Below are 24,524 nucleotides of genomic sequence, written 5' to 3' on the forward strand. Positions count from 1 at the left end.
AGCAAAAAAAGTTTGGACGGAGACTTTCCTAGCATGTTAGTATCCCCAGACTTGGCTGGAACCCTGTCTCTGGAAAACATTTATGCATCATGACAACAAAAAAACACAATACATTCTTCTGAGGAGAGTCCTGAACAGGAAATATCATTGGTAATCTCTGTGTTTATAGAAATTCCATCTTGTTTATATTTTGTCAGCAAAACTAGGATGGGTCCCCCTTGTGCCTCTCACATGCAAAGGAGAATAATCATGAGCCAACAGATATGGAGATTTCAAAATTTAAGCAATGCTTCCTTTAGAAAAGTGTCCCAAGTTCCTCAGGATAGGAAATAAGCAGTAGATTAAAGAGAAAGTTCCTATTCTTACTTTGCTTAACTCTTCATTTAAATCTTCATAAAGAGAATGATTTAAGTAAAAGATAAATCCTTTTTCATATTTCTGTGTTCCACCTTCTACCACTGAGTCTATTTTCTTCAAAACTTCAGTTACGGATAAGCCAGACATCTTGTAGTAAGGCAGGGCAAGATGGTAATCCTTTGTGTCAAACCTGAAAGCAATCGGGGAAAAAAGAATTGGGGACCTTTGCAGCAATAAACTTACAGAAAAAAAAAAAAAGATTTCACCCTGATCCATTAAGTGTTTGAGACTGGAGACATTTCAGCATTTACATTCCTACTCCATACTTAAGCCAAGACTACAAGTCTAATGAATGAAAAACCAAACAGATAAAAATCTTTACAGTCAGCTCAGAGACTGTATATGCAATACAAATGCAAAATGGTGACGAGAACAAGTGATCCCAACATGCTTAAAATTGACCTAGGAGGGCACCCTGGGAAACCCAAAATTAATACCTTTCAAAGTACAAACCTGCTGTAACAGTCTCCTAGTTGAGCACAACTTTCTCTGAATGCTGCCAGGAGCTTTTCTTTCTCTTCTGATTCCATCAGACTGGGATCCATTAGAGCTGCTCTGATCAACAAGTGAGCCTCACTTAGAAGATGGATGCAACTCTCCGTTCTTACGTTTTCATATGTCTTACTGTAGTCTACCTAGAACAAATTAAAGAAATACTTAGCTCTTTAGCCCACAAGGCAGAATGTTTATAAACAGTTTTAAAGTTGGCAGAAACAACAATTTTAAATCTTGACTGATTACATACTACAGTATATGCATGAATACATGATAGGCTATCTTGAGCAATGAAGTATCTCAGACATCTAATCTACAACATGATGCTTTTATCAACAATAATCAAAACAGGAATTGAGGAATACCATTTCTTTGTAAAGCTGGATGGTTGAAATAGTATTCACAATATATAAATTCCAGCCAGGTTCTGACTCAGGTGGAGTCTTGAGTTTGGCACTGTCAGCCTTTCTGGAACTGAAATGAGAGAAGCAAAAGAATGGAGCCATTACTGTCCAAATAAAAACTATGTGACTGAACACAAAAGCTTTATATCATTGACTTACTAAACTGGTATCTGCATGAAGCAAACAGAATCAGGAACAACTCACACACATGTGCATAGATATCTTTTAGACCTTGTTTACATCTGAAAGTTAATTTGGATAAAGGTAGGGAGTTCAATTGCTATCCCTAAATAACTCCACGTGTAGACAAGACCATAAGCTATAAGGTCTCATAGACTCATAGACTCTAGGACTGGAAGGGACCTCGAGAGGTCATCGAGTCCAGTCCCCTGCCCTCATGGCAGGACCAAATACTGTCTAGACCATCCCTAATAGACATTTATCTAACCTACTCTTAAATAGCTCCAGACATGGAGATTCCACAACCTCCCTAGGCAATTTATTCCAGTGTTTAACTACCCTGACAGTTAGGAACTTTTTCCTAATGTCCAACCTAAATCTCCCTTGCTGCAGTTTAAGCCCATTGCTTCTTGTTCTATCATTGGAGGCTAAGGTGAACAAGGTTTCTCCCTCCTCCTGATGACACCCTTTTAGATACCTGAAAACTGCTATCAGGTCCCCTCTCAGTCTTCTCTTTTCCAAACTAAACAAACCCAATTCCTTCAGCCTTCCTTCATAGGTCATGTTCTCAAGACCTTTAATCATTCTTGTTGCTCTTCTCTGGACCCTCTCCAATTTCTCCACATCTTTCTTGAAATGTGGTGCCCAGAACTGGACACAGTACTCCAGTTGAGGCCTAACCAGCGCAGAGTAAAGCGGAAGAATGGCTTCTCGTGTCTTGTTTACAACACACCTGTTAATGCATCCCAGAATCATGTTTGCTTTTTTTGCAACAGTATCACACTGTTGACTCATATTAAGCTTGTGGTCTACTATGACCCCTAGATCTCTTTCTGCCATACTCCTTCCTAGACAGTCTCTTCCCATTCTGTATATGTGAAACTGATTGTTCCTTCCTAGGTGGAGCACTTTGCATTTATCTTTATTGAACTTCATCCTGTTTACCTCAGACCATTTCTTCAATTTGTCCAGATCATTTTGAATTTTGACCCTGTCCTCCAAAGCAGTTGCAATCCCTCCCAGTTTGGTATCGTCCGCAAACTTAATAAGCGTACTTTCTATGCCAACATCTAAATCGTTGATGAAAATATTGAACAGAACCGGTCCCAAAACAGACCCCTGCGGAACCCCACTTGTTATACCTTTCCAGCAGGATTGGGAGCCATTAACAACTACTCTCTGAGTACGGTTATCCAGCCAGTCATGCACCCACTTTATAGTAGCCCCATCTAAATTGTACTTTCCTAGTTTATCTATAAGAATATCATGCGAGACTGTATCAAATGCCTTACTAAAGTCTAGGTATATCACATCCACCGCTTCTCCCTTATCCACAAGGCTCATTATCCTATCAAAGAACGCTATCAGATTAGTTTGACACGATTTGTTCTTTACAAATCCATGCTGGCTATTCCCTATCACCTTACCACCTTCCAAGTGTTTGCAGATGATTTCTTTGATTACCTGCTCCATTATCTTCCCTGGCACAGAAGTTAAACTAACTGGTCTGTAGTTTCCTGGGTTGTTTTTATTTCCCTTTTTATAGATGGGCACTATATTTGCCCCTTTCCAGTCTTCTGGAATCTCCCCCGTCTCCCATGATTTCCCAGAGATAATAGCTAGAGGCTCAGATACCTCTTCTATTAACTCCTTGAGTATTCTAGGATGCATTTCATCAGGCCCTGGTGACTTGCAGGCATCTAACTTTTCTAAGTGATTTTTTACTTGCTCTTTTCTTATTTTCTTTTCTAAACCTACCCTCTTCCCGTAAGCATTCACTATACTAGACATTCCTTCAGACTTCTCAGTGAAGACTGAGACAAAGAAGTCATTAAGCATCTCTGCCATTTCCAAGTCTCCCGTTACTGTTTTCCCCTCCTCATTGAGCAGTGGGCCTACCCTATCCTTCGTCTTCCTCTTGCTTCTAATGTATTGATAAAAAGTCTTCTTGTTTCCCTTTATTCCCATAGCTAGTTTGAGTTCATTTTGTGCCTTTGCTTTTCTAATCTTGCTTCTGCATTTCTGTGTTATTTGCCTATATTCATCCTTTGTAATCTGACCTAGTTTCCATTTTTTATATGACACCTTTTTATTTTGTATGTCACGCAAGATCTCAAGGGTAAGCCAAGGTGGTCTTTTGCCACATTTTCTATCTTTCCTAACCATCGGAATAACTTGCTTTTGGGCCCTTAATAGCGTCCCTTTGAAAAACTGCCAACTTTCCTCAGTTGTTTTTCCCCTCAATCTTAATTCCCATGGGACCTTACCTATCAGCTCTCTGACCTTACCAAAATCCGCCTTCCTGAAATCCATTGTCTCTATTGTCTCGTTGGCAAGAACTGCTGGACAGATCCTTAGCTGTACAATTTACATCACTGACTTCAACGGAGCTAAAGATTTATATCAGCTGAGGATCTGTACCTGTGATTTTACATGCATTTCACACAGCATTCAGCACACTTCTACCACTTCAGGGGTCATTATAAGACAGTGGGTCAAAAAACAAAAAAAACCTGAAAATTATTTTTTTCATCTCAGGTATTGGCAAGGTCCCTAACATTTTGAAGTTCTAGTATTCTGGGAGGTGACTATTTAGTTCACTATTCTTGGATAGTTGTACTTACACCATTTTCTTATGTGATATGATGTGAAGTAATTTAGATACCTTTCTTTTCAACTGAATATAGCTGCTGAAATACAGTTACATGTTTGAATCAACTGGATTGATAAATGTGTTGTTCAGATAGCTGTGGCAGAGAACTCTATTAAAAGCCCCTGCAATATAGAAAGTCGTGAATCATATTCAGCTTTCGGTTGGAACTGTGCAACCCTAATGACTTCATATGTGCAACAGAGCATATTTTGGCCCAACGACTGCTGCTATTTTTGTTATACCTCACTACAATGATGCATTAGACTTTGTTCTCTGGGACAGAAGTATACTGTCCTCCTCAGAATATACCCCCGCTTTTGGCAATATATGCCCCAAAAATCCCCACAAGAGGATGTATAAGAACTACACCTTGTTCTGTGCTGTGATACATCTATTTTGGAATTCTAGAATTTATCATGCAGAAACACAAATCTATCTATAATGTGTATTTAACGTAAAAGACAGTAGGGATAAAAGCATATTTATTTCTAATAATGTAACACACTGCCTCTTTGGAGGGTACCAATTTTTCAGCATCTTGAGTAATTTATACACTAAGTTACAGACATTTATAAGCCTTCCTCTACCCTTTCCACAATTTTACAAGACAATCCATTGGAATAAGGACTATTTCATTTGGTGTGCTAAGGCTCAATAAAAATTCATAATCTTGATTACTATTCTCATCCCAAAACTAATTATATTTCCAACAGATACTGCCCTTTCATATACACTCCTTCAACTCTAACAAGACAAATTTATCTCTTCCACGAAATTGAACACTGAAATATAGTACTTACAGGATCCTTCTTGGAGGCTTTCTTCTTTCAGTAATATCTTCACTATCTGCCTTAGTCAGAAGTATTACATGGTTGTTGAAGTGACAAATAGCTTTCAGCCCTATAAAAAGCTGCATTCTTAATGTACAGACATCTAGAGACACAGGTGGGCAAGCCTGTAACGAAAAGGATTACTTTAGGGTTAAAGAACTATAATTAACAAGATAGAAACAAAAAATCTGAATTCATAAATAGGGTTACACTTTAAACTATTTAAAATTACATACAAAAAAAACTACATTAAAACAACATTATTGTTACAAAGCCAAGAACTCAAAAATTAGGAAATGCCAGAATTACAATTGCCCATAGAGTGAGGGTTGTAAAAACAAACAAACCAAACCTTTTTTAAAAACATTGGGAAAACATGTATTTCCTTAACATTATTCTTGGAAGTGGCTGAACAGGTTTAGCTAAAGCTTCCCCAAAAAATTCAGCCTGAAGCACTCCACATATAACTTTGCCAAACTTAAGCCATTCAGGCAGCAATTTTCTAAGGAACTGAAAACAGCAGGGTGGATAAAAGATTAATATATGACTTTATTTAGGTTTATTTTAAAATAATAAGCCTCTTTAAAATACATTTGAAATTTAGGACAACCTATGTTAATGACTAAACTCACTATAAAACTATTTATCATTCAAATTAAAAAAGTTTGTACCAGTGAGACCTCAATTTTTTTAATGAGTTAAAGAGTGCTGCTTTTTAAATCATATATAGAATCAGGGGAAGACATCTAACTTGGAAGTCAACTTAAGCTTCTAGAATATGTCACAATGTCATATACTGCAGAAAGTATCTATGTTATTTTTGGTCTTTACAATGGAGTAAATATTGGTATTTAAATTTTCCAAATAAATATTTTCAATTTTTGTTGTGAGGAAAGATTTTGATTTTAATTATTTTTGTTTATTGTATTTGTATTTTCAGTTTATCTAGCAGACAGAATATTTTCTTCATTTAGACTAGTTGAAAAAGCAAGAAAGGTTGCTTTCCTGTTCCAGTTTGAATAAAATCCGTGAGGAAGAGGAGCAGATCTACTAAGTCTTAGAATTTGAACGATAGGAGGCTAGATTTTCAGAGATATCTAGGCACCTAGTGGTATTTTCAAAAGGGCCTAAGCAGGTTAGGCACCTAAATTACACTGTTTTCAATGACAGTTAGGTGTGTAATCTGCTTAGACACTTTTGAAAAACACTACTATGTTCCCAATATAGCTTTGAAAATCTGACCCATTGCAACCAGAAACAAACAGTCCATTAACTAATTATGAAGGAACTTATTAACTGTTTACTAAATTAGTTTTTTAAATGCAAAAACATTTTTTTATAAGCATACTTTTTCTTCAAAAAAGAAGAGGAGTACTCGTGGCACCTTAGAGACTAACAAATTATTTGAGCATAAGCTTTCGTGGGCTACAGCCCACTTCATCAGATGCATAGACTGGAACATATAGTAAGAAGATATATATACATACAGGGAACATGAAAAAGTGGAAGAAGCCATACCAACTCTAAGAGGCTAATTAATTTAGATGAGCTATTACCAGCAGGCGGAAAAAAAAAAAGCTTTTGTACTGATAATCAAGATGGCCCATTTTAGACAGTTGACAAGAAGGTGTGCATACCCTGCACATTTAAAGTAGCTTGATAGAACTAGTACTTTTTAAAATGCTGGTTTTGTGAAACTTCAATCCAATTTTAATTCCCATCCAATTGTAGTTTGACAAATCCCAAAGAGGGAAATCATCATGTAGTAAATAAGTGCGTCATTCACTATAACATCATAAAAATGCAAAAATTAAGATTTAATATGCATTTATTCAGCTACATAACTGCTTAAAGAAATGTGTATAGATACAGTACATCCGACTGGTTAATAAAAAGTACCAAATTTAGTGTAAAGGCTACATTAGCTGCAAATCAACATACTTTAATGGTTGTACCCATCAATGAGAACAAATGCAAAACAAGGTTAAAACTGATTATTTAAATCAGTTTCCTGTTTGCTGATTTAAATTGTGATTAAAATCAGGGATTTAAAAAAAATCAAAAACAACAACACACAAACAATCCACCCTGAACAACAGGGTTTTATAACAGAAAGTGTCAGACAACCTTAACTATAGGAATCCCAGCATGAGACGCCTATAGTATATAAACTAACAAAAACACTTACATTTACACACAATATTCTGTAATAGAAAACTTAATTCCCGATTTGTTCAACTCTTGAATTGGTTTCTACCTCTATCATTTAAGCACTATTTTATCCTATATATTAGGCCTAAGGCAAAATGAGTCAGCCTGAACAGCATTTTGGATGAACAGTTTCAGGAGAATGAGAAGATGGTGTGTTCCCAAAGGATTAAACAGGCATAAAGTGAATCCACTTAGTCAAGCAACTATACCTGGTTATCTTGACTATCAATCAAGTAGATTATGTGCTTTTTGGAGAAATCGCCAAGATTTCTCCGAGGTTATTTTAGTCACACACACTCTCAGTTCAGACTCGTATACACCATTTATATGAAAGTCACTCTCATATCGAAAAACACCATCTATTTCACGGTAGAGTGCCTGTTCAGAGCTCTACAACTTCCCTCTCTCAGCAATTACATGCCAACCAATATATTTTAAAAGCATAGGAAAAAATATGCTTAAAACATGCTTCAACCTGTCTGCCCTTATAATAAATATACAGATATTAATTCAGTCCTGCATAATTCAACACTTGAATACTGAAACAGTCTGAAGAATGGGAAGTCTAAGCCTCTAATGGATTGAAAACCTTACTTGCCAAGACTCAAACTCAGAGGCCTATGTTTCTCCTACAACAGCTAGGAAGAGAGGGCTTCCAGGTATATTTGCTACATCACTTTAGGCTTCAGAAAAATAATCAGCTGTCACAAGGTGAACTTTGAACCTGAATTCAGGTCTTGGCAGGAAAGCAGGCAGTCACATTCCATTATTATTAGTTAAAAGTTACAAAAATAAATTCACATTTGTAAAGCCTTCATAAATATTCTGTTAATGATTTAGGATTTTAAGGAGCAATAGTATATCCTGTTTCAGCTACAACTAGAGGATTGTACAACTGTGAAATATTAAAGTCAAATCATTAATGCTTTCTTGTGTTACTAAGTTCTATAGGCTGAAGCAATTAAGTAAGATATAAAGAGAAGACATACAGCAGCGTGAGGAAGATAAATGCCCTTTGGTACCCGCATTGGTTTTTTAAGTTTTGCATCTGTCATGAGACTATTAGGAGCGCACCTTCATGGTTGTATCAATGTATGGGTCCTCCTCACGAGCTGCTGCTGCACTGCATCGGACTGTGAAACACTGCAAGCTGTTACTAAGGCAGAGAAATGACAATATTGATTAAAAAGAAGATTTGGTTGCTTAGTTATTGCCAGAGTACATGTGTATTCAAAATTTTCCCTTGTGTGGACTGAGCCATAGAGAGGAAGCAGAAAGCACTGTCATACAAGCAAACCTAGCAAGTTGCATTGAAAGGTGTGAAGAAGACTTACTTATGAAAAGCACAGAAGATCAGTGAACACAAGAATCAAAAGTTATAACATAGTACCTTGTAATAACATGTAGGAATTGTGGGGTAAGAACTGCCTGCTGAGATTTTTCCGAGTACTGATAGGTAGAAACCAGCTCTACTAAGCTCCCAACGGTATAGAGATACCCAACATGCGGCAAGGAGAAAAAACAGAAGACACTCAGCAATTCTTTCTTGGCTGCAGTTTTTCCATTGACTGACATGGAACTTTCTGTACATAACAATAGAAGAAAGTGATTGCTAATATTTGATTTACCGTGTACTTTACATCCCTATCTAGCAGGATTTGGAATGTTTACTCCATTCCAACTATATAGATGAAGTTTCTACTGTTGATTATAGGTAGCCTAGCATCTTATGATAACATTAACAGTAATTTAAACAACCTTTATGAGCAATGCTCTTGTGCCACAAAATGTCAGCTTGCCACACAGAAAGATTAAGTTTAAGTCAATGTTTTATTAATACTCTACAGATTAAGTTCTGCATAAACTTTGTGAGGACAACATTAAAGAGAGTGTGGGGCTCTAGTTTTGTTACTGGAAGCTCAGCACAAGTCATTGAAAAGGAGGAAGTCCTTTTTTCATGAAAGTGTGTAACTGCTAAAATATAAAGTGTATAAGCAGGAGAATATAAAGCACGTTTTCTCCTAGACCTTCTGTGGCAAAAAAAAAAAGATAAAAATCATGCAGTCTGTGTATATGCAGACATTTACCTGTCTGATACATAGGCAGTAGCTGAAGAGAGTGCAATTTGGTCTCTTCAACAGAGAAGACGAAAGATGACAGATCTGGAGTAAAACGTCTAGAGAAAAAACATAGGAAATCAATGAGAAACCACTACAAGACATTTAACTAGGACAAGTAAACAGCAATAACTGTAGAAAATATAGCTGTTGTTTTAAGACATCATTACCTATTAAAAATAGACGATTACATTTTTGTAATGGTTGTTCTTCGAGATGTGCTACTCATAACTATTCCAGTTAGGTTTGCGCGTGCTGTGTAAACGGCTGTCGGAAACTTTTCCCTAGCAGCTACCCGTTGGGCTAGCTGTGGAGCCTGCTGGAGTGGCATGTACGGCGCTCTATATATGACCCTGATGAACCAACCGTGTCTTCAGTTCCTTCTTGCCGGCTAGTACAACAGAGGGGAAGGTGGGGAGAAATGGAATAGATATGAGCAACACATCTCCAAGAACAACAGTTACAAAAAGGTGAGTAACTGTCTTTTCTTCTTCGAGCGCTTGCTCATATCAATTCCAGTTAGGTGACTCCCAAGCCTTACCTCGGAGGTGGGGTTGGAATCAAGGTACTGAAGACTGAAGAATCACCCTGCCGAAGGCCGCATCATCACGAGACTGATGGACAATGGTGTAGTGCGATGTGAAGGTGTGCACCAAAGCCCATGTGGCAGCCCTGCAGATTTCATGGAGAGATACATGCGCCAAGAAGGCTGCAGAAGAGGTTTGCACTCTCGTGGAGGAACACTTGGCACGTGAGGCAGACAGCCCTGAGTTCTTTGATATTGATATGCAGGCAGTCAGTTCTTCTACTTGCCATAAACCCTGAGTTGTCAGGCTCCCAAGGTGTGCTCCCCAGCCCAACATGGATACGTCTGTTAATAGGGTCAGAGTGTGTTGGGGAGGGTGAAATGGGACTCCGGTGCCCACCATGTGGGGGTCCAGCCACCAACACAGGGAATCGAGGGTACGCCTTAGAACGGTGAGCACCATGTCTAGACTGTCGCGGCCCAGGTGATATACAGATGCCAACCACACCTGTAGGGGCCTAAGCCTCAACCTGGCATGTTGTATCACGTAAGTGGAGGACATCATGTGACCCAGCAACTTGAGATACTACATCGCTGTGGTAGTGGGAAAACTGCACAGACCAGCAATTATGTGTGCAATGGCTAGAGGTTGGGCCTCTGGGAGGAATGCTCTTGCTTGATTTGCATCCAGGACTACCCCAATAAACCTTATTGTTCGGGATGGGGTGAGAACAGATTTGTTGACGTTCAAAATTATGCCCAAGCAGTCGAATGTCTCTGTTCATTCACACCTGAGAATCTACCTGCTGGAGAGACTGGCAGCGTATGAGCCAGTTGTCCACGTATAGGTAGACATGTATGTGATGGCAGCAAAGAAAAGTTGCCACAACTGCCATGCATTTGGTGAAGACGCGGGGGGGGGGCTGTGAACTGATCGCGGTGCTACAGAAAGCGTCTGTGAGACGCAGTGATTGAACTGTGAAAGTAAGCGTCCTTCATATCGAGGGCAGCACAACAGTCTCCCGGGTCCAGGGAGGGAATGATCATGCTCAGGGAGACCATCCGAAACTTCAGATTGACGATATATTTGTCGAGCTCCCTGAGGTTCAGATTAAAAACCTTGCCTCTGAGCTCTTGAGACACCTCCTCCATGGCTCCTAGAGCAAGGGACTGTACCTCCTGAATAAGGAGTTACTCTTGAAAGGGGTCTCTTAAGCGGAATGGGCAAGGGTTGTGGGAGGGCAGGGTGGAACAGAAGTGGATAGAATACCACAGTACTACCATGCGGGGGGCCCATCCATCTGATGTAATAAGGGACCATGCACGGTAGAAGCAGGATAGACGGTTCAGAAAGGGAGGAGAGCTGACCAGTTTGCGGACTGGTAACACTGGTCTACAATTTTTGAGAAGTCGTCTGCTTCAGAGATAAAATGTGATATTTATTATGTATTTTGATGTGCTGAATTCAAATATGACAATTAAAACAACTGATTGGCTACTGTTGCTAAGATATTTAAGTTTTTACATTTTATGTCTATCTATATTGTGTAGATAGTAGAGTTTTAATCAAAAATTGTAAACCTAGGTCTTTTCATGTGTTTATGGTTGCTTTACATGATAATATTTCACCTGTCCTGTTTATGTAACACTTTAAAAATCAGCAAAAGGGTTATATAAATAAAATTTATTATGAAACAAAAGGCAAAAAACGATTATGTACATAGTTTAGTCCTATTCAGTGTCTACTCGGCGCTTCTTGGCTTGTCTCTTGTATTCATTAAATGGAGCATCTCTTGTCACTGTCCAGCAATAGTCTGCAAGCATTGATGGGCTCCATTTGCCCTGATAGCCTGCCAGGAGATTCCACTGCTGTAGTCTGGAGCCCAACAGCTCTGCCTTACTCTTGGGTAGTTCCAAATCCCTGACAAGGTCATTCACTTCACCTTGTGTTATGAGGTGTGGTTCAGAGGAGGAGGATGGGAGAAAATGTGGGTCCTGTGACATTGATGGTTCAAGACCAGAAGTTTCATCCTCTTCCTCGTCTGACTCAAGTGAGAATGATTCTGGTGCATTAGGAACCGGCAGTCCTTCTCCGTGGGGTACTGGGCGTATAGCTGATGGAATGTTTGGATAATGCACAGTCCACTTTTTCTTCTTTGACACACCTTTCCCAACTGGAGGCACCATGCAGAAGTAACAATTGCTGGTATGATTTGTTGGCTCTCTTCAAATCATTGGCACTGCAAAAGGCATAGATTTCCTTTTCCTGTTCAACCACTGGCCAAGATTTGTTGCACAAGTATTGCAGCATATGTCTGGGGCCCATCTCTTGTCCTGATCTCCAATTTTGCAGCCAAAAGAAAGGTGATAGGCTTTCTTAACCATAGTGGTTATACTGTGCTTTTGTGATGCAAAAGTCACTTCACCATAAACACAGCAGAAGTTATCTGCACTGTTCACACAAATACGAGGCATCTCTGCTCACTTTGGCTAAACAGGAATGTGTCCCTTTGCAAAATCAAACACTGACAAATAAAAGAGCACCACACTGTATGATTTCTAGAGCTGATATAGGGCAATTTGTTCAGCAGAGCGATGTAAGCTTCATTATGATTGCATCATCCATGACTTCTAGGAATAACATGATGCAATTCATATCATGTATGATGCAATACCAGCTTCAGAACGCATCATTCATTGTTTTGCCTAAAAAGCAAGTACTGTCCAAACCCAGTCATAGATTTATTCATAGATCCAGTCAAAGATGTATTTTAGTCATTTCTGGTTTAAATTGAGATCCCTTCCCTTTATAACTCACTTATCCTCTGCCATTCCCAAGTCAAGGGTCGTATATACTGACCCAATAGCATACCTTGAAAACTAGAGCCAATCAACAATTTTAAGCATCATTTTTGTTCTCAGTGACCCAGAATTAGTAAAGTTGGACTACATTTATTTCAGAAGCATTTTGGCTGTAGAGCAGCGTAATCCGTCCTCGTACGCATCTTCAAAAGGTGCGCGTAGGGCCAGAGGGGGCTTGGACTGTCCCTGGTCCTGACCTGGGGGAGGGCATGATGGCCTGTGCCAAGAGTATCTGCTCCTCCTACAGGCAAAATCCTGTCTGGGTCTAGCAGGAAAGGAACGCTATTGGATGGGCTGTGGCTTAAATGGCTTTCTCTGAGTTGCCAGGGTATGCATACCTAAAGATTTAATGGTGTTGCACAAATCTTTCAGGGTATGCAGTCTTGAGTTGGTCTGTTCAGCGAATAGGCCTTGGCCGTCAAATCTTGTGAAGGGCGGAGAGCAGACTCCGTGGGCATAGGCTTGCCGCAGGACGTGAAGGGTTTTGAAGCCCTGGGCCAGCATGCCAAGGAGGCCCACGGGGCACTCGTTGAAGGGAAAGACCCCCTCCCAACTACTATAAACGCTATATAACTAACAATTAACTAACAATGGTAACTATATACAGAGCTGGGAAGACAGCTAGGGAGTAGTGTAGCACTTGATAACAAGAGACCACTGTTCCAACAATCATCACTGGCGGTAAGAAGGAATTGAAGGGGGGTTGGGCCAGTAGGGTCATATACAGAGCACCATATCGGTGCCACTCCAGGGGGCTCCATAGCCAGCCTGGCGGGTAGCTGCTAGGGAAAATTTTCCAATAGCCATGCACACAGTGCGCACACACATGTAACTGGAACTGATATGAGCAAGCACTCATAGAAGAACACTATGTTCTTAAAAGTCCAACTAACAACATTTTTAATGTAGCTAAGTGTGATGGGGTGTTTCCCCACACAGGTGATAAATGGTCAATGGGGGCCTCCGAGCCCATTTAACACATCTGACTGTACTTAGAGGTTAGGTCAGGTGCAGTCAAAGAGGAGTCCCAGAGGAGCTGGGTGGTTTCTATGAAGGGAGGATGCTCAGAATAGAAGGTGTATCAGAGTACTAGAGCGTAGAGGAGCTGCAGAAGGGAGTTTACATACCAGCCCTGATGGGAGAGGGCAGCAGGAGCAAAAGAGTCTTGAAGTGGGCCTGAGAGAAGGCCAACTCTAGAGTGGAGTGGAGTTCAGGATCCAGACTAGGGGCAAGACTTCAGGAAGATAGTCCCTGAGAGTCAGCATTCTGCAAAAGAATGAAGAACTAGGGATAAACCAGGATGGGTTAGAAGTCCAAGCCTGGGAAACAGGCAGGAGTTTCTTTCCATGTCTTCTGTTTTGAGTTTGTGCAACCCTGGGAGCCACTCAGTGCCAACTCACAGAGGGCTCACCATACTGTGAGCCTTATCAGGCCTGACACTTTGCTACCTATACCCCATTGTTGTCATGTGTCTAAAAGGGATCATGTAAGGAATCATATGTAAACTGGTGAAACGCTGGTCCCTAAAAATAAATAATATTTTTTTAAAAAATCACTGCGTGTTGTGTACAGTTGTGTGTGCGCACCCTGGAAATAGGTTTTTAAAATGTGTTTGAGAGGCAGTGCATACACCAAACCAGACAAAGGCTAGGCAAAGAAATGTGGATTGCCTGTCTGACTGGTTTCAAAGTAGCAGCTATGTTAGTCTATCCGCAAAAAGAACTGTACTCCTGTCTGACTGGCTTTACTACAGGTAGTGGACAATGAAAGTATATTTACATATAAAAGGTAAACAAAGCTAATGAGCAGAGGAGACAACTTAGTGAGCTTAGCAGGGAACAGAGTCTGCAACCCAGGACACCTTCATGGCTCTTAAGGCAGAGACAGTGGACTTTGGGTAATATAAAGGGAGCAAGAGACATTTAATTTCCCATCACTTAGGAGACAGAGGAAACTGCATCCTCTGATTCTGTGGAAGTTGGATCCTCTTAGCCTTAGTCACTGATAACTTGCTGTGAGAAACTGTTGTAGGCAAATATATAACTAAGAATTAAGTTTTAGTCACTAGAAAATATTTTTGTTTTGTTTGTAATCATATCTGTCTTTCTCTCTTACTTAGTATCACTCAAACCTCTGTTCGTATTAATAAACTTATTCTTGTTTTATTACAAAACCATCTCAAGGATGTGTATTAAAGTGAAGTGTGTCTTCAGCTAACCTAACTACCTGGTGTGTACACTGTCTCTTTGGAGACAGCAAACTCAATAATTTCTATGTCAGTGACAGGGACTGTGACACTGTAGAGAGACACCTCTGGGGGAACAAGGGAACTGGGGTTCACTGTATGTTACCTGCACAGCAGGTAGACTGATCGAGTCTTGAAAGGCAGACAAGCTGCTATGTCAGGTAGCTGACACACAGCTTAGCAGCAGCAAAGCTCTAACCTGCTGAGGCAGACAGGTAGCACAGAGGCTTACAGTTCTGAGTGTCTTCAGCAGAACACCTCAGTTTGGTAACGATTCCAGAGAGAAGCCCTGGAGCCATTACTCTGACAGAAAAGTGGAATGGAAGAGAAGCCTAAGGGGAAGAAGATGTGTTGATAACTGGTGTCAGGTGGGATACCGTCCATTTGGGACATTGATATCCAAAGAGGGAGTACACTTTAAAGCAGGGGTTCTCCAACTGGGTGTCGGGATCCTTCAGGGGGTCACGAGGTTATTACATGGGGGAGTTGCAAGCTGTCAACCTGGACCGCAAACCATGCTTTGCCTCCAGCATTTATAATGGTGTTAAATATATTAAAAAGTGTTTTTAATTTATGGGGGTGGGGGTCGCACTCAGAGACTTGCTATGTGACAGTGGTCACCAGTACAAAAGTTTGAGAACCACTGCTTTAAAGTGACCTGGATGGAGGGCTATTTTGAGAAAAGAGACCACTCCAGGGACTTAGCAGCTGTCAGCAGGTGGGACACAGTGATGGCAAGTGTATGGCACACACAGATTCCACTGCTATATGCACAGCGGCCTCAAGAGACCTCTAAACAGGATCCTTTCTTTCTGCTTGTTTACAGCAAAACCTCTGGGTACCAGAGATGGGAAATAAGTAAACAAGACAGACACAGCAATGGATTTTCACCCTGTTCTAACTGGACTAGTCCCGTTTTCTTTATTCATCTGAACTACAGCCAGTACTTTCCATCTCAGATTCTAGTCTTTTCTTTCCCCCCCATCCAGCTTCCCAATCATTTTCTTCAATGTCTTACTTTGGAATTTACTGTTGAGCAGGAACTCTTGTCATAATTCAGCTTGCCCAACTGTTTGAATGGCTTTGATAGCTAATAAAATGAAATATTCGCCCTTTTACTTAGTGCTGTTCATCCCATGAGTTCAGAACATTCTGCAGGGTTAATTGTCTCTTTTTTCTGGCTGGAAATGGAGAAGGACTGAGCACGTACAAATCCAGCTGAAGTTGATGAAAGCTAAAGATAGTCAACACCTTTCAAAGTCTGGACCCAAGTGTCTTGAATGAGGTCACACAGCAAGTCAGCAACAGAAACTAGTGCCCTGTTGATTGGAATATTCAGCCTCAACCAATAAAGGGCCAAAACAAGAGTAAGGCTCCAACACTGTGGACAAAATGCAATTCTAGGATCAGTGAGACAGTGCAGAGACAATGCAGGGAGGGACTCAGTGTCCTTCTCCATAACACAAGAGAAGCTGCTGTGGAAGCTCTCTCTCTACATTTCCCACAGAGACGGGACGGGAAGAGGGATGTTTGAAACACAGCCAGAAGATTTATATACACAGTAATTCCATTGGGCCACCTTCCCTGCAGAAACTGATTATAGGCTAGCTAGGTGAATTTGAAAACCCAGAGGAATGGAACAGAGATGGGTTTGAGGATACCTTCCCTCAGTGTTTCAGAGCAATTTCCTTAACCCTAAACCCATTTACTCAGGCTTTGCTCAATTTATAAGGATTCTGCCCTACAGGAAGTGAACTATGGCTTATTTCATGCCCCCCAAAGGCAAAATATCAACACAGTATAGGCGCACACATGCCACATAGTGTCAGGTGCAATTTTTATTACCTGTATAGGAGGTACCGCACTTGAAAATATTCTGTGTCTTCCTTAGCTAACCCTGTTGACTCCAGTGTTACCAGTATTCCGCATAGTCTGCTTTCCTCCCCACATAGTTCCACAGGCTTCTGACAGATGACAAAGTCATCTGATTCAAGCTGGGAAGAAAAGGCTGAGGGAACTTCATCTTTTACACCTTAAACAATTAAAATACTGTATCAGTTTTCCAAACCAGTACGATGCAAATCTTAACAACAGAAGAATAAAATGAGAGAGTGTTCAGTTAAATACTTCAAGGGAAAAGATGTAATTCATATCAGCCTCAAACTGTAGGGATTTGGGTTTGGTAATAAAACAGTTGGTTCTTTTCAATCTTTAAAATGTTAGAGAAGATACAAGTACAGGGTAATGACAGAGAACAACTATATTTCCCAATATAGAGAAAGTGCAATGTGATTTTTGGAGAAAGTAGCAGATTTTTTATATAAACATTGTGTGGAAATTCAGAGGTGTGTCTGCCCTAACAGAAGTAACACTTAGCTGAGAGAAGCAGCTAGAATAGAGTGCTGAATGTGGTCTTAGCACGGCTAAGCAGCAGTTCTGCAGAAAAGGACCTAAGGATTACAGTGGACGAGAAGCTGGATATGAGTCAGCAGTGTGCCCTTGTTGCCAAGAAGGCCAGTGGCATATTGGGCTGTATTAGTAGGAGCATTGCCAGCAGATTGAGGGAAGTAATTATTCCCTTCTATTCAACACTGGTGAGGCCCACCTGGAGTATTGCATCCAGTTTTGGTCCCCTCCACTACAGAAGGGATGTGGACAAATTGGAAAGAGTCCAGCTGAGGACAATGAAAATGATTAGGGGTCTGGGGCACATGACTTATGAGGCAGAGGGAACTGGGCTTGTTTAGTCTGCAGAAGAGAGGAGTGAGAGGGAATTTGATAGCAATCTTCAACTACCTGAAGGGGTGTTCCATAGAGGATGGAGCTAGTGGTACCAGATGACAGAACTAGAAGCAATGGTCTCAAGTTGCAGTGGGGGAGGTTTAGATTGGATATTAGGAAACACTATTTCACTAGGAGGGTGGTGAAGCACTGGAATGGGTTACCTAGGGAGGTGGTGGAATCTCCATCCTTAGAGGTTTTCAAGACCCAGCTTGACAAAGTCTTGGCTGGGATGATTTAATTGGTGTTGGTCCTGCTTTAAGTAGGGGATTGGACTAGATGACCTCCTGAGGTCTCTTCCAACCCTAATATTCTATGATTCTATGATCACTTTTGCCCAAAAGCACCTAGAAAGGGGTCTGAAATTGCCAATTAATTGTAAGTAACAGAAGAACAACTACAGGCATCCATCCCATCATCTAAGGAAGTTCAGACCCATCCTTGAAAGCTACAAGAAATTTAAATGGGAAACCTGTCAACTTGCCTTTCTGCCTCCCACACTACTGATTTAATTTTTAAAAATTCTAGTTTCTGATGGACCACCTTTTATACAATACAGACTGAATTATTTGTACTTTTAAATTCCTTTTAAAATAAAATATTTTAGGGCACCCTGTTGATGTTTATAGGGTCTTTTCAGCAACTGACTAGACAGGAAAGCATTGAAGCTGACTATACACAAAGTGCTGACAAATATGCAACTATTAGCTCAGTCTTTTGCTTGATCCTGCAAGCATATATGCAAGTGCATACCTTTATGCATGTGAGTAGTCTCAATGAAGAACAGCTAAACATGTGCTCATTTGCAGGACTGGGGAATAATCAATCATTTTGGTGTTCCGTGTAAATATAGAAGGTACAAAATTTTCAGACAAATGCAATATTAAGCTGATGGTGTCCCTCTAAGATGTTCTGAAAAAGTTTTTTGAGCAACCAACTTCCTTGAGCACACTTTGAAATCAATACAAGTCAATCTCCAGATTTATGAAAAGGAAAATTAAATTCCATATTTACCTTCATCTACAAGCTTTTCTGGTGCTCTGACTTTATCTGCACATAGTTCAGTATTATCTGCACCTCTATGAATGGGTTCCAGCTTCAGGATTAAAACATCCAACTCTGTTGTTAGAGCTATGTACCCGGCACAAAATGCTACTTCTGTAGGGGTGACGTTATCAATGTGCAAAATTAAAGAGAGTTTAAAATCCAAAACAGTCAGATCCTGAGTTATGACAAGATATTTCAAGCAGAACATGACCAGTTTATTTTTGCAGCCAACAAGAAGATCTCCATTTACAGGACAACACGAAATGCACAGTGGTGGGTCTGAAAGAGGCATTTCCACAATTGACATCTGAACTTTAGAAGATTCACTGTATGACTCTTCCATCTTGTGACCCACCATCCGGACACAAACTCGAGTGTTCTCTGTTGACATGCATCTCCAGTTCATATAAGCTCGTAGGAACGTGGCCTTGTTTTTCTCCTCAATTGTCACCAAGTAATCTCCTGAAAAAAGACCAACAATATTGCGGTAACACTAACCCATAGATGAGACAAAATGTATGCTGTTTGCATCCTATTGCTACTAAATCCAATGCACTTTGACTAAGAGAGTTATGGAATTAAGCAAGTTTGACATTTCGGATAGATTTTACATTCTTGTTACCAGAAAATTTTCTGTAATAAAAAGGGTTAAAACTATAAAGCACAGTTAATCTTATAAACTCCTACATCATCATACAAGCAATACAGTGATAAAGGATTCCCACCCCAATGTTTGCCAGAGTTCTGTGCTATTGTCAGCAGTACATAATAATAAGTTACAATACTTTAAATGTGAATTATCTAGGCCAGCATGCACTTGAGAAGTTTATGCAGATCTGCAGTATACTTTAGAGAGAGTGTACTAGGACATACGTTCTGAAATTTGTTTAAATTACCATTGAATTTAGACCTCAGTAGGAGCACAAAGAATGTAAGATCAAGTGCTTTTATTCCCTAATCCTAGTATTACTTTTTCTTGCTAACTAGAAGTTTCCAGAGACCTCTTTTGAAACAGAAGTCAAGACTATAACAAAATGTACTCCAAGAACAGTGTAATCAACACCTCCGTCCTTTTCCAGGCATATCATTTTACCACTCTGTAGTTCGATCTTTAGTTTTACTCAGAGGAAAAAACTCAGCTAGGAAGAAAGAGTTTGGTCTGAAGAGGGTGGGGGGAAAAGGAGGGGAAATATCCTCTTATTAAAAATGAATTCAGCAGAATATGCAAAAGCAGCTTATACTCTTAAAAAAAAAAGTCTCTTGTTTAGGTTCACACTTAACAGACAATATGTTTATCCTGAAAACAAATATTTATAAAGATCAAGGTGTTGATGGCAGAGATGTATGTTTTAGGCTGAATGATGAACTGCAAGTTGTTTTCCAAGGAGTCAAAAACTTGTTTGAAGTATTCCAAAAAAGGAACAAACAGAAGAAACAACGCCTGGAAAAGAGCTCTGTGTAACTGGAAAGTTTGTTTCTCTCACCAAGGGCAGTTGGTCCAATAAATGATACTCGCTACCTCACACTCCTTGTCTCAAAAGAACCAAGTCACTTTCAGTGGCACAGAGCTGAGGAAGGGCTGTACTTCCCTATCGGCCCCACCAGGTTGCCACTGGCCTAGCCGTTTCCAGCACCACCCTTTGTTTTGCAAGACGAAACTGCATTCACAAGACCCAGAACCTGTGACAACACCGCTTTGGGCACATCACCTTGTGCTCCCAGCGCAGGGTCACCCCACCTTCCCGCCGCGTCCCCACAGGGCGACAGCCGGACACGATGGCTCCGTGAAGACACCGGAGTTTGGCCCACGGAGCTGGTACCTGCCCCAGTCCCGGCTCTTACCCGCCTCGCTGTATGCCATGTGCAGCACCCGGCCCAGCGTGTTGAAACAGCCGAGCGGCTCGCAGAGCTCCTGGTCGCCCACGGCAAACGCCTCTACCTTGCAGCCGGCCGCCGCGCAGGCTACCAGCAGCGCGTCCCGGCCGCAGCAGAACAGCGCCGGCTCCTGCTTGCTGGGCACCACCTGCTGCGAGCCGAACGGGTGCAGGTTGTAGAGCTGCACCATGGTGCCCTCCTCAGCGGGGCACCCGCACCTGCACCAACCCGCATTCCACGGCCCAGAGCAGGCTGCAGCCCGGAGACCCCCAGACACAGACTCCTCCCGCAAGGCCTCAGAGAACAGGGGAGACTGCCCCTTCCGCAACACGCACCGCCCAGTCCCGGTCAGGTGGGGAGAGGCGTCAGCACCGGCCGGTGCTTCCCAAAAGGGCAATATCTGCGTTGGAGCCCGAATGAGCGCAGGCCTTGGGAGGATGTGTATGTGCGTCCCGGGGTGCTCAGCTAGGGGGTGCACACTTTTGTGGGTGTATTAGTTACGCGTGCGTGTGTGTTAGCAATGCATGTCCGTGTGAGCGTGCGCGCACAACTGTTAGTGCACGCATCGTGCGTGGATCTACATCTGCGTGTGCTAGTGTGCATATCAGTGCCCGCACTTTTGTTTGTATATCTGTGTGCGCACCAGTGTGCTTGCGCGGCTATTAGTGTCTTTGATATGTCAGGCAGGGTTGGGACAGACACGCACCAGAGTTGGAAATTGTGTTTTTGGAGCAGAGATATTGCTGCTGAATGAAGGTGTGGAGACACAGGTCTTTAGCTGGAGTTCAGAAAGTGGAATCACATATATGAAACTTGCTGTTTCTTTTACGTAGGGATCGGTCCTGGCTGGCAGGCCACCAGAAACCGCTTCCTGCAAAACCCCCTTTTGCCACAGAATGCTGATTTGTCTCAGAATGCTGACTCCATATTATCACAAGATTAGGAAAGTACAGCACGCTCTGCCCACATGCAGCGGGTGGGGGGAAAGGGGGAAGAAAGAGTCCTCCACCAATGCGAAACAAGTAAACAAGGCTGTAAGCTATGCATGATGCTGTAACTGAAAGAATAAAAAGGTTGCCACGCCTCACGGCGGGGCGCTTTCCTGAACACACAAGCTGTCTGCGTCTGTTTCCTTCCCGCATCTGGTGACCCCGACGTGATTCCAGCCCTCCGTACCCACCGGCCGGTCGAGCCGTGGTGCACCACAGTGCGTCTTTGCGCACTCCCTCGTGAGTATGGGGGGGGACTTGTCCGTGCAACAGAAGGCTCATGCGAAAGAGCTGGTTAAGTTACTCAAGGTAACCAGTCGCATAACAGCATCACAGCAACATGTGGAGGATTTGCTCCATGTTATAGAGGTTAAATGCCCTTGGTACCCCGAGAAAGGAACTCTCGAGGTTTCTGACTGGCAAAATGTGGGCGAATGGCTCCTAAGGGAGCCACGAGCGCCCATCCAACACATCTTGCTGTGGCAACATTGTACAGAGGCAATCGGGCGTTTGCGAAAGGAGGCGCCCCCGCTTGCCTCTCCCACCCCTACCCCACCTCCCTCATATGTCACGGAGGTTGAAACCCCAAGTCCTGCACCCAAGGCGACAGCCCCTAGTCTAGCCCCCTCTGAGTCCTTGCTGTCGTCGCCCCCTCCCTTTTGCCCCCTCCGGCTCCGAGCGCAGTACAGGCTGCTTTCGGCCCCAGATGGCTGTGAAGGAAAAAATATAGACAGAGGCGGAGCAAAAGGAAATACAAGTTACAGAACTGAAATTACGTTTGCAAAGCTTAACTGTCCAGTAAGACCCAACAGTGTGCCTTTGTGACCCTGGAGTCGGTGTGGCTTGGTGACACCAAAGAAGCCACAGGCAGCCGACCTGGACTGAATCTCTGAAAGAGACGCCGCAGGAGATTCCAGGGTGTAAGAGAACAGCCCTCCCAAGAGCAGAAGCATGTTGGAAATTCTGGACAAGCTGTATACAGGATAATCTCCCTTCCACCTCTCCCCCTCCTCTGAACATTACACACAGAAGTGGCCAGTCTGGACGTACCTGTGTAAGTATGAAAGGAGCTTCGGGCTTGGGGCATTAATGTTTTCCTGAGTGATGTGGGAGCGTTCCCAACACTCTCCATTGTTGTTTTATTATTTTATTAATGAAGCTTCAAAATTCAGTTATATGGTGTATTTTCTTTATCTTCCCCCAGCGATCCTGTAGTGTCAGCCTGATCACCTGACACGAGGGATAGATTGGTAACAGAAATTTGTCACAGCTTGGTGAGCAATTAAGAAGGGGGAAGCACTGCAGAATTTACACCATCTATTTGTTTTACCCTTGTTATTTTGTGTTTGCCTTGCTTGGTACTGTTGGTGCTATATGTTGAGAATTGCATGAGTAAAAATATGCCTTAATAGGATAAGGAAACGCTATTTGGTTTTGGTTCTGTTCTGTTTAACCGGTTACTGTTGTTTTTCTGCTCTGTATACATTTGGGCGTTAGGAGTGTGGGCGGAACTGAACCTCTCGTTCGTAATTCCTTGGAGTGGAAGCCATGAGTGCGAGGAAGCTCTGAGGTTAAATTGAGATCCTTCTGTCCCGTCCCCTGTAGCGGACAGTGTATAGAAGTGGGAAAGTCTGACTTAGACTGTAATTCCCTCTGCGCTCTGTGTAATTTCTTTTTTCTGTTTAAGTGTCAGCAGACAGATGGGTGGGTCTCTAGGTAAACTCTCTAAAGGGGTTTGGATTTTTGTTCAGGTGGCAAGCCTCATGAAGGAGGACTCGGGTAGTCTTGTGAGTAAGAAGGTTTAAGAAAAAAGACCAGGAGGGGTGGGGGCTAGTTAAAAAGCCCACCCTCCTAGCTAAACTAGTAGTGGAACAAGTTGGTGCCCATGGAAGGGACGGTTCAGCAAGAAAAGCAGGATCGGGCCCAGGCAGGCAGGCAACAGAGAGAGAGATTGAAAAGCAGGTTGGAAAACTTTACGAGTGTAGTGGAAGGAAGAAGTCAGTAAGTGTAAGCATGGGGATTTCAAATACCCAGGACTTACTTGGCATGGTGATTTAAGTTGATAAAAGTGGCTGTTGGGAGACAAGCAAGTGATTTAAGGGAGAGTGAGAAGTTAACTCTGTAGTTGCTGGAGGAAACAGCAGTTGAACTTTGTAAAAATGCTAAAGAAAAGGGCTCTTGGTGTCTGCGAAATGTTTGTAAATAAATTTAGGCAAAGAAATTATTGAATTGCTATTATTTGGTTTGGCTATGAACAATTTAGTTAAATTAGCTGAAGAATGTATACAGTGTTATGTAATTGAAAACCTAGGCTGCTTATGAAACAAATATAAGAAAATATGGGGTAATTCCTCTGTTCTTGCCTGAAGTCAACAAGGGTATTTGTATGTTTCAAGCAATGATTGTCTGCCCAGAAGGGGTGGGTAGACCTCTGTTTTTTGTCTTTCAGATAATCAAAGAAAACTAATGCCAGCTGAACAGCATTCAACGTATCATGCATTTACTGGCACAACAGGAATTATGTTTTGTGTTCTATGTCCTGTCTTGTGGTGTTTGTCTCGTGGCCAAAATTGTTGTGTTTAATATTTTCATAGGATAGTCTAGTTAAAATTAAATAAAAGGGTTAAATGCAGATACTTGTTTTATTCAACTTTGGAATACAAGGTGTTTGGATAAATCAGGAAAATGTAATACACTAAAGTCTAATGCATTTGCTTAAGTAAGAAAAAGAAGCTTCATTGGCCAAATTGTTAATTAAAGAAATTGTTGTTATAATTTGCATGCCAACGGTCTTTGAAAGCAAAGACATGAAAAGTTAACCCACTCCCCATATTGTACATGGGATCTTTCTGGCTGCCTCAAATTTCTAGCCAGAGGGCTGGGGATGGTGGA

At 41.7% G+C, this 24,524-nt stretch overlaps 1 protein-coding gene across 3 annotated transcripts in view; it reads right to left on the reverse strand.

The window, feature by feature from the left end:
* Window positions 1–20,943, reverse strand: part of HPS3 (HPS3 biogenesis of lysosomal organelles complex 2 subunit 1) — a 37,486-nt gene extending 16,543 nt beyond the window's left edge. For 2 of the 3 annotated variants that reach the window (XM_030574351.1, XM_030574350.1), the window contains exons 1-10: window positions 20,611–20,943; window positions 18,736–19,230; window positions 16,786–16,972; window positions 9,278–9,366; window positions 8,581–8,773; window positions 8,265–8,346; window positions 4,950–5,104; window positions 1,278–1,386; window positions 871–1,052; window positions 367–547 (exon numbers count right to left, since the gene is read on the reverse strand). In XM_030574351.1, coding sequence (XP_030430211.1) covers window positions 367–547; window positions 871–1,052; window positions 1,278–1,386; window positions 4,950–5,104; window positions 8,265–8,346; window positions 8,581–8,773; window positions 9,278–9,366; window positions 16,786–16,972; window positions 18,736–19,230; window positions 20,611–20,833 — 1,896 coding nt within the window. In that variant the 5' untranslated portion in view covers window positions 20,834–20,943. The other variant, XM_030574352.1, reaches the window with a different exon arrangement.
* Between the last annotated feature and the right edge of the window lie 3,581 nt (window positions 20,944–24,524).

This window comes from Gopherus evgoodei, chromosome 9, assembly GCF_007399415.2.
Source record: "Gopherus evgoodei ecotype Sinaloan lineage chromosome 9, rGopEvg1_v1.p, whole genome shotgun sequence".
In the NCBI taxonomy this organism is placed as follows: domain Eukaryota; kingdom Metazoa; phylum Chordata; order Testudines; family Testudinidae; genus Gopherus; species Gopherus evgoodei.